Genomic DNA, 18,008 nt, shown 5'->3' with positions numbered 1-18,008 from the left:
GTGCCATTAGCAAATGTATTTCAGCGCTTCAAGGGTATGCAGGGCTAAATAAATGCAAATACAACACAATGCAATACCTGTTCCTGATGACAGGATGCCCCCAACACATACAGAGGTAATGACAAGGCTTCAGTTTTCCCTGACCCAAGAGCGAGACTCTTCAAACCTTTCAACCCTCATTTACTTTGGTGGTATGCAAACAAAGCAAAACTCCACAAATAAATACTGTCAACTTTACAGCAGTTTTAAATTTCCTTCGTCATCAATATGCAATTTTGCTTCGTCCTATAACTCCTATCTACCCTCATGAGGAAGGCTTCAATCATCCTTGATGCTTTTTACTTTTTAAGAAAGTGAATACCCCATCTGCCAACTCTAATGCTGTGACTGAAGCAACACTGAAAACTGGGCTTGGCAAGTATGTGATGTAAACATATTCAAATAAATAATATGCTTTTACCAGTTTTATCTTCTGCAACAATCGAGGTGCAAACAGTAAACACTTCATAAAAAATGTTAAAAAACATCACTTCCCCTAAAAAGAAAGAAAAACAAAGATATTAAAAATATATTCAGTAAACATACTCAGCCTACTGAAACAAGTATGTGGAGGAGATGGTGGCACTTAAATCATTACTGTACATTTGTGCCATTGCAAGATAAATACACCGCTCATGCAAAATTAAACAAAGCACTTGTCCCAGGCATCCCATTTTGCCGTTATTTGACTGTAAGTGGTATTGTAGATATATCTATTTAAATGATTTACTTAAACCTTTTTAGCTCTGCTAGTGCAGCCTCTGCCTCCTATCTACCATGCTAAACATGAATGCAGGACACTGCCAGCCCTCATAACAGAAGATGGGCCATTTTCGCTTTAGGTCTGATATTCAGCCTTGGAACATGGGTTTTGCACATTTCTGATGAAAAAAAGAGTGTCAACAGAGATCTTTTGAGAACAGATTAAGACAGCTGTTTCAGGGTATGGTGGTGTGGACAGAAAATTGCAAGTCTTCCATTGCTCCATTCTTTAAGTGAATGCAGCACTTATTAGTGGAGAGGTCGATTAGGCATGGGCAAGAAGGGAACTGTGCTAGAGTGGCATCCGCATGCAAGACAAGGCATCTTGAACTTGATCTAGGTTCTAATGGAAACTGATGGATCTCTTGGCACTGGAAAGGGTGGGTCCATTGTCAAGGTGTTCCTGTTTCTGTTCTTGAATAATGACATTGAAGATGTTAGATTAGGCTACTATTACATTAATCACAGTGATGATCACAGGGGAATGGAGTTCAACAGCAATGGACGAGAGGCTTTTCTATAGTGGTCTCAGCTCGATGAAGGCTCTCTTGATCATTGTGCAAATCTAGTTATTGTGTCAATCTGGGAGGCAAGATAGAGTATTTAAGCTCAAACGCCAGGTTTTCCTCAGACTTGTAAAATTGAGGTGAAGGTAAAGGATGGGATCTATGGCAGGTGCCCTCTGTTTTTTGGCAATTAGGTTTTAGGCCACTTTGATTATCCTTTTCTCTTCTGTACTGGGGAATGAAGAACATACTGAAGATTGATCTTAACCACTTCAGTGCCCCGCCCTTTCCCCCTCCTGTGCCGGGCATTGTATTAGCGGGCGGGGTCCATGACGAGATAGTCTCGTCATGGGCACAGCGCAACCGCGCTCCATGACGAGACTATCTCGTCATGGGCATAGAAGAGGTTAAGAGGTAAATAACTGGAAGTAAGTCTACATCTTGTGATAACTTGAAGGGAAGGACAGCAATAAACTACAAAAAGAGGAAATTAAGAGGGCCAGGGGAAACTGGAGATAAGCGGGGTTCAGGACTATCAAAAGAGGTGGTTCCCATATAGTTCCATTGCTATCCACCACTGACGTATACTCAGAAATGTATAATGAACTTGCGGTGACCACTGTAACAGCTTGCAGTCTTCCAAGAAAAATAGGGTAATTAGTAGTGTAGATGTGCCCAAAAGTTTAAAAAGAGGAGTCTACATAGTGAACGTTCAGTTGTATGTCGTGTTAAATAGGAGTCAGAAACCAGAATTGCACTGCACAAAGAGATTGGTACTGGGAGGCTAGCCCTTATACAAGCACCTTTAGGAGCAAGGGGATTGGCAAAATTATGCAAGTGCTTATTTTTAGAAAGGGGTTAAGCAGGCCCTGTTGGCATTAGCATTGACTGGCATGTACATAGGGAAAATGTGGTCTTAAAGATAATGCAATCTGTGTGGTAAGCGAGTGAGACTGAAGCAGGTGAGGGCAGGTAGAGGGGAAAGGCAATACTAGGTTGCAATATGCTTTTGAAACCTTGGACGTTGCTAGCAATGAAAAGGCGTTTGGGATTGAAAGTGTTATACTCAGCAATGTAACGTTAGATTAACTAAATCTTGTGAATCTGAATGGAAGATCTCATCTGAAGAATATTAACCAACATCATCCAAGCCAGCTCCACAAAGAAGCTAAATATCAAGATCAAGACAGTTTCATTTGCAAGACAGGTTTTTGAGGTTTAAATTAAAGAACCGTAACATTCTTTGCTCCTAATCCACATGAAGTAGCAACCCCCACCACAGCCAAAGCCTGTATAATTATAATGAACTATAAGCACACACTTTCAGAAAAAATAAATTTGCTTAACTAGAACTGCTTGAAAATGAGCATTACCTAAGGCAATTCCAGACGCATCAGCAATGCCTTTAATTTCTTCCCCAAAAGGATAAGGGAGGCTGCCTACTAACAGAGGCTGCAAGAAAAGGAAAAATAAGAGAAGCAGACCGTTGTACAAAATTTCGCAATGCTGTTACAAATGTTTTGACCCACAAGTTAGAATACGTAGCAAAGGCTGACTCGGATCACATGACTATTGAGAAACAATTGACCATGCGGAATTTCCAGAATTACTCTTGCCATCAGATGATCACGGAGAAACCGTTAAACCCACAAACATGCATATCATCTTCTTCTTCTGTTAAGACAAAGTAAGCTATATTCTCTCATTAAAAGACGTGTTTCTGTTTTAATGACGCAATAGCACACATGCAGACAAATGAAGGAACACAAAAAAAAAATCAATAGATAAAAATGCTTGAATTACTCATTCCATCATTTTTAGCTTGTCTGCTATTACAAAGGGGTCAACAATATACAAATGTTGGTCCTACTCCAACTGGAGTAGTCCAGCCCAAACTATTATACTGCATCAAATCTGAAGAAAAAACACCTGCAACCCCAGGCATGCTTCCATCTCATGAGAGGAGAAGCTCAAGTCCCTTTGACACAGCAATCTCTGGATTCATATATGGAAATACCCATACTGCTTGAGGTAACTCAGCAAATAATGCACATAATCTGGGTGCAATCCATTTCGTTGCTTTTAACTCTAGTGTGCCAATAAAGGAGGGGATTAACCATATACAAGTCAGTCTTGGTCTTACTAATTATAAGTGCCTGAGATTAATTCAAGGATTTTATTGATCACATTTATGGTTTTCTCAGTGTGGCATTCTTAGTGTGACGAGTATGCCCATATACAGATCTTGCCCTCACTGTCCCACCTCAAGTTGCACCGTAGTGATCAGGTGTAAAAATGACTATGGCAGATTGTGTCCCTGTTGGAGCAGCAGGTAAAGGCTGGTTTGCATATAGTCAGTGGCTGTCTATAATAGCATTGAGGAAAAACACAATGGACTGAAATACAGGCCAGAGCAATTACCAGTGGTTAAAATTAATTCAAGCAATGCAACCATAATTTGTTTGTTTTTCTCAGTGCACCAATAAATTGTTCCACTGTCCTATAGATTACATCGGTATAGAAGTAAAGACTTGAGCCTAAGAATGGTCACTGCTATGAAATGCATCACTATAACTTAATTTATGTGCATTGATAGAATCAGAATAATTATTTTTGGGAAGATTAGTAATTAACACTGAAATATAGTTTCGCTAAAAATAACAGGCAGCTTACACAATACCTATAGAACTGGAATGTTGCTATTGCACTTTTTCTACGATTACAAATGCCTGTCTGAGCCTGGTCACAGGTAGAAATCAAATTATTTGACCAATAATAAAACATTTCTATTGGTTTTCCGGACTCCCCGTCACAGCTCCGTTCGCCTAGGGCATTGGTTCCCAAACTGTGTGCCCTGGCTCCCTGGGGAGCCATCAAACCTAGCCAGGGGAGCCGCACACCAAGCACTTTAATGCATTTAATGTTGAAGGGTCTGTTGGCTTCAGTTAAACTAATTAGACTCAAGCGCATGATGTTAATGATTTGTAAGTGACATGCCTAAAGCTGTAAATGTAGTGGTTATTTGATGACATGTCAATGGAGATGACCTCTATATATCACTGGATCCCCACTTTACAACAATCCCAAAGTAAGCGGAAGATGCCTGAATTGTTTTGTTAGACTCGTTAATAGTTTTGTTTTTTTCCAAATGCATTTTACACCAATGCAAGTTATCAGGAAAGTACAGTTGCCCTGTCTATTAAACACACTAAGTATTATTAAGTATTGACGTTTGTACTTTAATCATAAGTCCTTCCAGTACACATTTCTTTCAGTACACACACATTTCCAAACAGGCCTGCTCTCTCCTTGAGCACTGGGAACGAAAACACCATATACGGCATAATGCCAACATTTGTAAGCAAGAAAGAGGGATGTTTAATAAAAAAAACAATCAGTGGAATTTATTTTACTTGCTTTGATTTAGAGGCAATTTTAGGGAGGAGACAGCAAAGTAAGTGTGGTTTAAAAAAACTGTGAGTCACCCTGCTGAGACAGGTGTGTTGGCACCTATGACATGGGTAGAAATGGAAGTGCATGTAAATATTCTTCAAGCGCAGAAACACTTTGGCAATGGGGCCTACATGCACAGGGGTGCTATTTAGCACTGAAAGTAGGATAAAAAAGTTTGTGAGGGTACTCTAAAAAAGGCATGGGCAAAGAAGTGTAACCCGGAATATTGTATTAGAGGCCCTGCCTTAGTAATACGAAACACCCTGCGTATATGATTATAATACCTTCAGCAGTTTCATCCCAATTATTTTCAGGGAGAAAAATGCAAGTACTCCAGAGGCCGGGCTTACATCCACCCCACCCTCCAAAAAAAGTAATAGTGGGGTGCCACGGGCAATGCCAATGGGTCAAGGGAGCCACGGGTCGAAAAAGTTTGGGAACCACTGGCCTAGGGTACACCCTATATTTTCCACCACAGGTAAGGAGATCCAGAAATGTAGTTAACCACACATATATGAAATAATGAGTTAAATGTCTACTTACAAGATCTTCATCCACTAACTTGATGATCTTTCCACTTGGAACAAAGGCATTTGCCAAATCTTTAATTGCTTGTATTAGATCCACGAGCTGCAGAGATTAAAATATTCATGAAAGTGAAGGTCTGGTTTGAACGCACGCCATTATCACCTTAGTTGTGACAAATAGCAGCACAGCAGTGCCTGTTCCACACAGCATGGAAAACATGCATTTTCTGAGTTATTTCCGACTCAAGTATTTATTTTTAAACTTCTCTTGTTAATATGAATTAACAAAATAATATTTGACTCTTCTCATCTCTTGAAAGCTGCATGTCGAACAAATGAATTGTCCAAGTTGTATCTTCACGTGTAAAAAGGAAAATTATATAGACAAAAGTAACATAGCTGGGCAGATAAATTCCCATGAAAAGATTGTCAGTTTACAGTACTGAAGCGAACCGGGATTCACTTGTTTCCTACTGCATTCTCAGAGATCAGACTCTGGACGGTTATGTTACGAATTTCTTTTTTTACTCTAAGAAGCATGGACCACTCTGGCATTTCGATTCTCATCATTACAGCTCATTTCACATCAGATTGCTGAAGGTCACATTCACAGAACTTTGTAAAAACATTTTAATGAAGAACAAATACTGAAATGACAAAGAAAGAGATGCCTCTTTAAAATCATTTACATACGTAAACACAAAAATTGGTGAAGGTGACTTTTATTCCTGCTGTGAGAGATATACAAGATCTCCTACTCAGTAGGAGAGCTGCAGAGTGGTAACTTTTGGATTGATGAGTTTGAACTACAATCTGCAATGATAGAGATAGGATATATATCCAAGACAACTGTGAGGTACTTCTTGCAACTAAAGAAAGACACATGCCATAAAACCATTATAGACAATCAACAATACAAACAAATGGCAGGTTTGCAGGTAGAGGGAGCAACTTAACATTTGAACACAACACCAGTTTTTTTGTAGATACAAAAACAACCATGTGTCTTTGGGAGGGCCATTTATTTTATTGATCTTGAGTTCATTTTGAACATTTGGTTTTCTTTTTAGGTCTCGCCTGGCGAACGCAGCGCGAAGCGCTGCTGTCGCCAGCGAGATCTATTGTTGCTGACTTGCCTCGGAAGTGGGACAGGAGATGGGCACGCGCAGGCTTTTGGCGGATTGGAGCCTGTGTACGCGCTTACAGCCACGCGTCGTGCACATCTCCTGTCCCCCTTCCCTCGCAAGCCAGCATGAAGTTTCACTTTCGTTTTTTTTTTGTTTTTTAAACTCCGCTCCGCTCAGGAAACAAACCACTGGACGAATGGAGAATCCCCCACTCACCCAGTCTGCGGGGGAATCCTCCTGAACGGCGACTGGCCGCTCTTCACCCGGGCCCCCTCCTGGGACCCGGGACTTCTGCTCCCGCACTTCCTCTTTGGCGCCGGGGCTCCCTCTTCACCACGGGAGCCCCGGAAGGGGACAGGCGCTGTCTTCACAGGCTGCACGCACCGCCACTGGGCACGCGAAAGTGACCGGTTCCGCGCATGCCCTACAGACCAAATGTTAGCACCTGGTCAGCCAGCCAGTTCCCTCCTGCGTAGCACCCACCGAACCGGAGAGTATACAGCTGAGAAAGTGTTCATGCCTAGCAGTAGCTTCACAGCCGATTAGCGTTTAGAAGTTCCACGCACGCACCGGGATTGGCTGAGATGCCGAGAAAGCTCCAATCATAGATCGTTTTACATACTACAACTCTCTCACACTCAAGGGGCGTACAGAATATGTCCAACAATCGGATTTGCTTTCATGCAACCCGGAAACACAGAATATTACGAACCTATATATTTCTTAAAAAGAACAACAAGCAACAGGTCTTGCATTATTAAAGTTTGAGCTATTGGCATTGCTAAATAATGCAACACCAATAGCTCAAACTTTAATAATGCGAGACCTATTGCATTGCAAATGCTTGTTTTTTTTACTAACGTGTGGTTGCTTATAAATTGTTTTAATGCAACATCTTTGTTAGAACATACACTTGGCATAGTGAAATATACACATGGCATAGTGAAATACAACATAAAATAGAACATAAAATCAGCATGGAATCATAATGGTACTCCAACACACACTGTGCCCAGGTTGGGAGGAAAGAAAATATTGTTGAGAATGACAGCCAATCTAAATTCGTGTTTATAAGCCAATTTTTAGAGAGTACATGAAGAAGGGTGGAACTGAGAAAACTGCTCTTGAAAGGCATCACATAAACTTTTATATGCCTCCAAGAGCTGCGAGATTAATAACTGACATTAAACTCATCAGATAGTGGTTCACGTATAACAGATTAAATACTGTTTCTAAGCAAAAGTCATGAATGCCTTGAACATCCTATGATCTGCAGCCAAACAGCCATCACAGACAATAGTGCAAATTATGAAATTGTTGTCCCCTTTACCCAAAATCCTAAAGCAACGCTGTGTTCATACAACAAGAAACCTTAGGCAAGCTTGTCTTGAACCCCAGGACTTGAGTGTGAACTAACCTCTCAGGCTTTAAACTTGAAGGATAGGGTAGGCTACACACACACCTGTGCTCAATTTGTAGATGTGGACGATTCAGCACTTGCTAGGTTTACAATGTGCTTGGTAATCAATCTCGGAAACACTGGTCTACTTGACTGCAAGAATATAGTATTATCTATAAAGTGCTAATGCCTTTAGGAAAGCAAAATTCTGAACAGTTATACTTAGTAAGATTTTCAATGAGAGTAGAATTGCATTGTGCTTAAACATTAGGACGGAGAAGAATGTCGACCACAGCACCGAGCAACAATATGAAATACATTTTAATGAATTCCATGAAAGAAGAAGTCTCCCATAAAAGTGGTGGAAAACAAAACAGGATATTTATCTAGGATGTAGCAGTATTTGCAGAGGTAGCAGGAACACTAGATGGAAATGAGTGAAGATGGGACCAATTATGTTTAGATTCTGCAATGACAGAACAGATAGGTCAGACCACAAAGGGCTACTGCGGCACACATTGACTATCTGATGGTGTCCCATTACCATCTGAAGTGCTGAACCACACTGGCCTAAACTTCTTGCGGATTACAACTCTTTGCTGACTCCTTACCTCTTTTTTCTTGCTGCCAATTAACTGGCTCCATCTCTCCTGTGGAGGTAAATCGAGATTTATGGTATACCATGGCACTTTCCCCAGAAATCTAAAAAAGATAAATATCGAATTAGGCAACAGAAAGCAGCGAGTTCCTTTCATTCCATTTCTCTACACAGTAGCAAACACTCCTAACCAAAACAGAACACGGTCATCATCCGTACTACAATAAATTAGTATTGGAGTAAAGTAAAATAATTTTGAAAAAAGGAGTTTCAATTACTAAATGACTTACGTTGGCCCATTAGGTGGATACGTTCCAGTTCTGCAATCTTCTGTAAACTGTAAAAGTGGAGACAAAGTAAACATGAGAATATGCGTTTTCCAGACTTTAAAGCTACTTTGTTTTTTAACGACTACAAAACAGTGCTAAGAAGAATTACCAAAGAAGTTGGCCTGGTCTTAGCATGTTGGTGTGATGGTTAATAAACATTTAAAAAAGTACAACACTGAAGCATGACAGTGGATGAAAAAAAGAAACAATGCAGACTAAACATGGCAGCTATATTGTTGCAGTAAAAGATTTCACTGTAAAAATAAAATTAAACATCACACATAATTTTAATAGTACAACATGGGCGCTTTCTAGCAGACCAGAGATCTTGAAACTAATACCACAAAACCTTTTTCAGTTGTAATGCACATCACAGGAAATTATTATTCTTAGTGGTGCAAAGAAAAGGTAATATTGGCTTTGAATTATTGTGTCCTGGAGACGTAGTGCAAACACAAAGGCGACTAAAAAATAGACAAGTGTAAAGAATAGAAAAAAACAAAAACATAAGCAAAGTAAAATATTGTCCCACCATCCTTGCCACTAAAGTGCATTCCTTTTTAGGCAGCTATGTACATATGGCCAGACAAAAGTGTTGGCCTTCACAGTGGAAGAGAGCCAATGGCGGTAGCGGGCAGATTCATTACTTCACACAAGATGTAAAGTATGAAAGCAAAACGACCACTGAACACACACATAGATTAATAGGCAAGACCAAATTCCCACTCTATGCATTTTTATATGTATGTATTTTTGATTACATGAGGCTGGCAAACAAGCTAAATCTAACTCTAGGCCAGACCTAAGAACAGAAATGTATTCGACACAACTGAAAACGTTTTAGGCATTCCTCCAACCCATTTCACCCTCCATTGCCAAGTAGCTCTCAAAGAAATAACCAGGAGGTTGAAGTCACATACTATTCTGAGCAGAACTTATAGTGCCACTGCAAGTAAATGTATTCCAATATTGTAGGTTTGGGCTATATTTTTTATTTTACTATCATATTAAATGTGTCACTGTAGCTCTTTAAATAGCCAACAAAGACAAGCTTTGGCATTAGCGCCTCTTGAAAATTTTCAAGCACTTCCTTTAGACGGCAGCTTGAGGATTAGAGATGCACCCCCGCTCAATTTCTTAGAGTGCAATGCTTAATCGACTCGTTTGGTGACCAGTGGGATACCCAGTTCTAAGCGTACATGTCATTCTACGTCTGCTGCCTTCAATTGTGTCTAAATAAGTGACAGCCCGTGAGAAAGGAAAATATAATTCTTAACTTTGATTCGCAAGCTCATGATGTCTACTATTTCAACAGTTCTGCCATGGCTTTGCTTCAAATAAGAGTTTCAGATTTCACAAATGACCTCACAATGCTATAAAGTAAGATGAAAGTTTTCAAGTTGTAAACTACTAACCAGGTATAAAGATCCCTCGCTATTATGTGCAGATTAAGGTCATCAAGCAGAGCGACATATCCAGCACATACGCTATCCACTGAATAACAACGCATTAAATAACAAAAAAACTTCAAACAAGTGCTTCAATATTATTCAGTAAGTAAGCTTTGGTTGCTGTGATGAATCTGTCATCAGCATGTAATTGGTTCAAATTATCCATGTCTGACTCAGACCGTCTGGGATAAATTGCAGGGGCATTACCACCTGATGCCGAGTATAATGCACTGGAAACGTGTTGTGTAAAAATATGTAATTAGCCAATACGTAAGGAAACATTTTAATCTTTGAAGAAAAATGGACAGCTGCATACCATGCTTCTGTATGTTAAATGTTTTTGAATGCAATGATTATGCTAATAAGAGACAATCATTGGCATCCTTATGTACAGTATTCCTGCATATGGATGCAGGCGCCGGAAAATCTGTAGGGGTAAGAGAATACATTACCAACTCTAGAGTTGGAGAAATCCTCTCAGATCTACAGGTGCAGTGCTACTAAAGTTAACAAGCATTGGCTTAGCCAATAGGTAGCGCCTTTGGGACCTTATTAGTGTTTAGCCATGCAACAGTTGATATTGTGGCACCAAGGATATCGTGCTGCATAACGAAAAACTTATAAGACCCCAAAAGTGAGACCTCTTGGCTATGCCGATGCTTGTTAATTAAATGCCAGTACTAGATTATCTCGAGGCGCACATTGTTAAAAGCATGATTGTCTGGTTTTAAGAAACATGTCAGAGGATGAAAATTCATGCACTTTTTCCTGCCGCTAGAAAAAACATTTTCTTGAAACAAAATATAGAAAAACATTGATCACTGCAATAGTTTCATCACTAATTATGTGACCCAAATCACTTCCTGCGACTCCCAACCTGTGCATTCGGTAGTTCTGTGTCCACTGAGGACACGGTGTCACCTGCAAACTCGCAAGTGTTTCATATGAGGTGCTATCAGCTCCATACTCAGATGTCTGCTCAAAATGTCCCCTTTGCCTTCAGAGAGACTTTCAGAAACCAAAGTCACTGCGATGCCAGGCTTATCAGCAAAGTCAGGCTAAGTCAAGTTAGTAGTAGGGTAGGTCGAACTTCCGGCCAGGGCTAGCTTTAGCGCTGGTGGTGCCCAGTGAGACAATGTTTGATGGCGCCCCCCCCATTGACCACTGTCATCACGGATTCCCTCACTACCACCCTTTAACCACGCCCCTCAAGTCTCCATAACCACTCTCTCTCAGGTGCATTTAATTCGTTTTTAAGCGCCACTCATACCAGTGTAGTGTGGATGAGACGAGCATCGGAGATAAACAAAAGTGACATGTGTAATTGCAGGCACACTGCTGCATTATTTACTTACTGACGAGGATGGGGGGTGGTGCAAGAGCTTTACAATGGGGCGGCCGCAATGGTTTTGCTGACAAAGACCCCATTCACCGATCACAAGCGGTATCTGCTGTGACATCCTGCATGCAGGGACATGCATGGCTGCACATGTGACTGCTGTCAGTGTTGTCACTGATGCAACCAATGAAAACGTCTGAAGCAAGGCCGCACAGTAAGTTGCTGGCACCCGGCGGGAGCATGTTAATGGCGTCCAGGCGCTGTACCTTACGCTATGTGCAGCCTCCGACCCTTTCCGTTCGCGTGGCACTGCCGGCACAGCCATTATTTTGAGCATGAAACGTGTTGCTTTCATGCCTTCTCCAGTGAAAGCCTCTAGTCCTAAAGAGGCGGGCAAGTGAATCCACCACCTATCTGTAGTGGCCCAACCCTTCACTGGTAGTTTAAGGTTTGCAGGAGGCTCCTTGTTATCAGGGCAACCCCTTTCAGCCTTCCTTTCGACTAAAGCGGCTGAAAAAGCTTTGTAAAAGCAAAGCTGGGGAAGGACCACCGTGTCCACGATGGCGTGGCCTCATCTTGGTTACCTTAATGCAATAAGACCAGGCGCCCAGATTTCTAATGAGCGAGCTGTGCTGGTGAGCGCTACCGCGAACATGATCGCCTCTATGAGCCCCTCAGAGTACCTGATGTAGAGGGACATAACCAATGTGCCCAGGATCACACAATGTGACTAAGTAAAGCGAGATTAGACCTCGGACCTTCTAGTACGACTGTAGTTAACCCCTTTTCATGCTTCCTGAGAATTAGCAGGAGCCAAATAAACAGGAAACGTTTAGAGAATTCTCAGAGAGCGTGGGAATAATGTTAGTGTAAAAAGCGATTGAGCAGCGTTGTTAGAGATTTTCATATTACAAAACAATTAAACACCACCTTGTTTGTTTTACATGTCCTGGTCTTTACCATTTCAACAAGTACTACGAATACTACGTTGGACAAAAAAAAGTTAAAATAAAATATCTAGGTAAATATCTCTAGATATCAGGGTTTGTTTTTATCCTGACACATGGAGAGCGTTAGATTTCTGGACACAGGTAACCTGTTCAAAGTATGCAACGAGTAAAAATATGTAAACAAGCAACGAACGGGAGGGTGGGTGAAAGCAGTGACGTCGTGATCAGAGACAAACGGTGCCATAAATAACAGCATCCCGCGAGTGGTGTGCGCACTGTAAGGAAGAACAAGCGCGGCTGCCTGCTCGCTTCCGAGACTGAGGTGCGGTTACTTATATGAACTAGGCTACATATAGAGACGGTGGGGTAGAGGCGTTGGAAATATCGATGGAAGTAAAGACACACCGACGTGTCACAGTTAAACGAGTGTTAACAATGGGAGTGTGAGTCCCAGCGACCAAATCTGATGACCTCCTACTTGGCAGGTACGTAAACATCGCCATTACGCGATGCCCCCAGTGAAGACGCTGCCCCCGCCAGGGCCTCCAACCTCAGTGCAGCTTATCAGTGAACATACCTGTTGCAACAATTGCAGGAATGCAGCCCCTGGCTCAAGGCCCAGGCAGCAGCCTGTTAGTACAAAAGAAAGGGAAAAAGAAAAGAAATGTGTCAGAGAGGAAAAAATGTAGCCTGAGGGTATGGAGTCAGGAAGCAACCGTGGAGGGTCCGAATGCAGGATCTGAACGAGAGAGGGGACCAGAGGCTACAGTGTAACACCCAGTATCCCCCTCCAGAGAGAATGTGGTTTAGGAATCATAGCCCCGGGAGCATCAGTGCGCTGTTGGGGGAATTACGCGAACTTTGACCACCAATGAATGCCAAAGCGCGCGCTATGCCTGACTGGCCCAGGCCTCCGCATGCCTAAAACATCCTGTTAATGGCGGCATGAGTGAGTCAGCACATGTATCAACAAACCCGCAGCCTCAAGGGCCCAGTTAAACAAACCCGCGAGTGGTGCACACGTGCCACAGCGAGACATCAGTTTTGAATTATCGCACACATGTCTGGGGACGATAATTCAAAACAGATGGTGCCTGTGTGGGTAACCGCAAGCAATAGGCCACACGCACGAGCGTGTGGTGAGCTTTTTGAAGCCCCCTTACTACAAGTCTCGTCAGAGCAGCGCATGCGCACTACGCTAGGCTCGACCTAAAAAGACAGTTGCTGGGACATAAACCAAAGGGATTATTATGGAACTATATTAGGTCAAGCTCCTGCCATTAAACTAGTGGTCTTTGTTCAACCATTGGGTCAGTTTAGCAATGTCAAACAACCTGAAAAATCCTACTAGCGCACCACATAAATCTGTGAAATGTCTTTACACAAGCACTAAGATTATGTCAATAAATTGGGAAACCGGCACCTTAAGGAGGTGAAATGCTCTCTCATACCTTTTGTTTTGTTTGTCTGGTGGAAAACAGTATAAATAAATCATTTACCATACGGCGAATACCCACGGCTTAGGAGGAATTGCAGCAACTTGGCAGATTTCTGCCACCAATCAGCTGACCTTACCACCAGATAAAATCGCGGATACCCCGAAAGAATCTTGAACAAGAGTTACAAAAGAGTGCAAGGACAACCCCAAAGAAAAGCAAGAAATCACTTGCGTAACCACATACAGTACTGCATCCATCACAGTCAAGAAAGTAATCAACAAACACTGGAGGATTCTCACTAGCAACAACAGGACTTGGGAAAACCCCCTCTTCTCATTCAGAAGGGGCCGCAGCCTTAGGGACTCCCTAGTACACACACGACCCAGGGTCCAACACACTATTGAGACCCCCCTCCGTAGCTACAGCTTGGGGTCTACCAAGAGTAGTGGGCCATTATCCCTGCACTAACTGTAGCGTCTGCCGCTTGACGACGCCCACAAAGACCCTTGACCTTGAACCAGGAAAAACCTGGTCACAACACACCCAGACCAACTGCAACTCCACCAACGTGGTTTATCTGATCACGTGCCCCTGTGGCCTGCGTTATGTAGGGCTGACCACACGGAAAGTAAAACAACGAGTGTGCGAACACAGGAGCAACATCAGCTGTGGGAGGATCACAACCAAACTCAGTGATAATTAAATACAACAGAATCATACCACTAATGACCTAAAGTGGACTGTCATTGAACATGTGAACACTGGTAGAAATATTCAGCAATCCCTATTTGAGAAAGAACAGAGGTGGGTCTACCGTCTAGGCACAGACAAAAATGGGCTCAACGATAACATGCCTTGGGGCACTGTCTTAAGAGGATAGAGACACATCTTCTTTGACCTTAGTATACGCCCTGTATGACCAAACTTAGCACTAAGGCACAGTCCTTTTCCCCATGACTTTGAGATGCTGTCAGCACAATTCCATTTCAGTTCTCCTCACCACCAAGACCCATGGGACAGGCTTTTGACCACCACTCAATTTTTCCAGACCTAGTCCTAATATAATTCTGTGAACCACTTCTACCCTCTATGGGGCACTGTACTAAGTGGACAGGAACACACCCCCGCTGACTTCGACATAAATCAGTTGTGATGATAACCTAACACACCTATGATACTAGATATTGTGAACATACTTTGTAACCCATAAGTCCCTCGCTCCACACTACTAGGGTGCATGTGATGTGGCACATACTACTGCTAAGTCACTCCCAAATCAGCTATATACGCAGTATTCATTGCCAGCGCGCATTGATTTGCAATAATTCCGATTTACAAATCTTTATTATACACGCCTGTCCGGTGAACCCTTTTTTTTCCCCATTCCCATTCACATTCACGGTTCTTCACTAACGATACACCACCAATTGACGATGTATCAGTCCACACAATACCATACATTTGTCAAAAAAACGTTGTTGATGTAATTCAATAAAGCACTATGGAGGTCAGCGTTCTAGTTGAACCATGACGTTTCGTACCACATGACTCCAGTACTCGCCGCCTATTGGCTGGTAACTAACCACATACGGAAATGACTTTGGCCCAGAGACACATCCCCCGCCCATCGGGGATGCGGACACGATCCCGCTAAGCTCCCGTTCAGTTGCCATTAAAGAACCCAGGGACATGACTCCATCATCGATGGGGTCCGGTTACAGAGGGATTGCACAGGAACCGAGCGGATGCCTGGCTTTGCTGGCGTGAGTAGAATCTGGCGACCACACGACAATACAGATAAGTTATTTGCTTTTACAGTGGGATCACCGATGTGACTTCTCACGTTTCTTTTCTTTCCCGTTTCTTCCCTACAGGGTGTGCCTACTGGCCACCACCCCCCTCCCGAGACCCATGGAGTGATTAATGAACACTCCGCATGTAAGAGAGCTTACTTACCCATTCAGGTATATCTCCGTGCTTCCAACGACTTGCCACACTACACAAGGCAAGCTCTTGAGTCAGCGTGTGTGATACTGACGCACCCATACCACTCAACGCCGAGGAGGCGTGCAGGTGTAATAGCGCTATACAAATTTGGTACCATCACATTAAATGTGGAATCTACCACCACCACGACCTTTAATGTGAATACTATGTGCACAACCATATCTCACTATACTACACCATAGCTATGTGAGATTTAGCTACTGTGCACATTGAGAAGAGCATGAGTGCACAAGAAAGTTTGAAACAGCATACGCCTAGTGACTGCATGACTTTTAATATTTGTGTATGTCTTTGTGTGTTTGTTTTCTTCTTTCAAATAACTGCAGGGTTCCTACAAGGAACAGGTTCCCTCAGGAACAGCAGGTTTGAAACCTTTTTCCTGTTTTTTTCACATTCACGACCCCCAGGTAAGGGTGAGCCTTAGCGCACTCATACATCCGGGGTCTATGCACTGGTCCTGAAGAATGCCTAGCTAGTCACAACATACAGGCAGAAACATGTTGACCACCCACAGTGAGACTTGGCTGAGACATCTTTCCAGCATCAAAATAACTCACTCCATTTTTTAACCGTGCCTGGTTGGCCAACGAATAAAACTATTTTTGGACACAACCCAGACACTTTTAAATTCACTTCACCTTCACTAGCACGTAGAAAAACACACAACAACGAACCAGCTCTGCAGTAATTCTGGCATCGAAGCACACCGGGGAGGTATTCGACCTTCCTGGTGGGGCCCAATGATGAAGCATGTCACCAACTAGATTGGGGAGTGAGGGCTTTCTAAAGAATCAAATTTGATTCTTCTTGCTCGCCTTAAGAAGGCACACTCTTTTGTTGTTTTTGACTTTTTCGTTTGGGGGACCAAGAGTGCTCCTTATATACAAAGAATCTCTCCCTCTCACGTTGTTTGATAAATAAATAATTCAACATAATCTCAAGTAGGAAGTTAGATCTGAAATAACACACCAACATTGTGCACTTTTCAGGCAACACATCTTGGTGGCAGAAGCTATTGTATTGTTGACTATTAGGTTCTAACCAAAACAATTTCTGTGGAGAGTGCTTTTGTAAACTGGGTTGTCTCAAAGTGGGACTGCATTACTGCACCGATTAGGATAAACCTCAATGAATTTATTAGATAAACACGCTCGTGATATGGCCCTCGTAGCTGTACAATACTAGATGTATTAACATACTAGGGCATAGGCAATATCTCTTTAAGGTTTGCATGACCCCAGACTCTCTTGGGGCGCTATTTGGCACTTCTGCTCCATGCAGTCAAGTTACCAGAAAAAAGCAGCAATTCCTCTTCATTTCCACCTTGATAACCAAATATTTAATTCTGCAAAAGAGGAAATCCGCCCAGGTTCCCACTTTCGACTCTTGGGTAGGAAAAATAAAGCAGGTTAAGCAACTTGAAAAGTCATGTGCTAAAGAATTGGGGCTCTTACAAAATTCAGGGCAATTTGGTGTGTTGTGTCAGACTAATTGTGGTATTCCGACTAAGGGCATCAGACTATGCTCATGTTATGCAAGAGTACTTTATATACATTCAATGTCAATGCAAGGGAGATACCCCTCCCTGTATAGAATTAGCTTATGGTCAGTATGCTAATTTCTACTACTTTTATTTGCATTGTACAGTGCTTTATTATGCTAATGTTTATGAATTTTGAATCATGGCAACTGTTTTGTAAATAATTTCTACCGGATCAATGAAAAAAAAAAAAACTAACAACATTTTCAGTAGAACTTCCTACATATCCCACCATTATTAAAGCACGGTAAAATTGCTTCAACTGTGAAACACAAATTATAACAATCATACCTCTTAATGGAAGGTGGGGTACAATCCAAAGAAGACCAAGCAATGATGTTTCTGTTTTTAGAGGTGCTGGGATAACTCAGTCAATTTTTTTAAGACCTAGCGCTATCCAAGATCTTAGTGTTTACAAGAATATAGATTACATACTTATATAGATGGCCTTTCAACATGCCCTCTTCATTCATTGGCCTACTTTACTATCATTCACGCTGATTCCGCTCATCCTAACATATATCATTGTGCAATGAGTCATC

General features: G+C 42.1%; 1 protein-coding gene across 1 annotated transcript in view; it reads right to left on the bottom strand.

The window, feature by feature from the left end:
• ASAH1 (N-acylsphingosine amidohydrolase 1) overlaps positions 1 to 18,008 on the bottom strand; it is a 195,080-nt gene that overhangs the window by 158,811 nt on the left and 18,261 nt on the right. Inside the window, exons 2-6 of the mRNA XM_085641989.1 lie at positions 8,702 to 8,748; positions 8,425 to 8,515; positions 5,304 to 5,390; positions 2,681 to 2,759; positions 461 to 535 (exon numbers count right to left, since the gene is read on the bottom strand). Coding sequence (XP_085498115.1) covers positions 461 to 535; positions 2,681 to 2,759; positions 5,304 to 5,390; positions 8,425 to 8,515; positions 8,702 to 8,748 — 379 coding nt within the window. The remainder of the gene's footprint in view (positions 1 to 460; positions 536 to 2,680; positions 2,760 to 5,303; positions 5,391 to 8,424; positions 8,516 to 8,701; positions 8,749 to 18,008) is intronic.

The sequence above is a fragment of the Triturus cristatus genome, chromosome 2_2, assembly GCF_964204655.1.
Source record: "Triturus cristatus chromosome 2_2, aTriCri1.1, whole genome shotgun sequence".
Lineage (NCBI taxonomy): Eukaryota > Metazoa > Chordata > Amphibia > Caudata > Salamandridae > Triturus > Triturus cristatus.
Note: the sequence above shows the minus strand (reverse complement) of the source record. Positions and strands in the feature narration are given on the sequence as shown.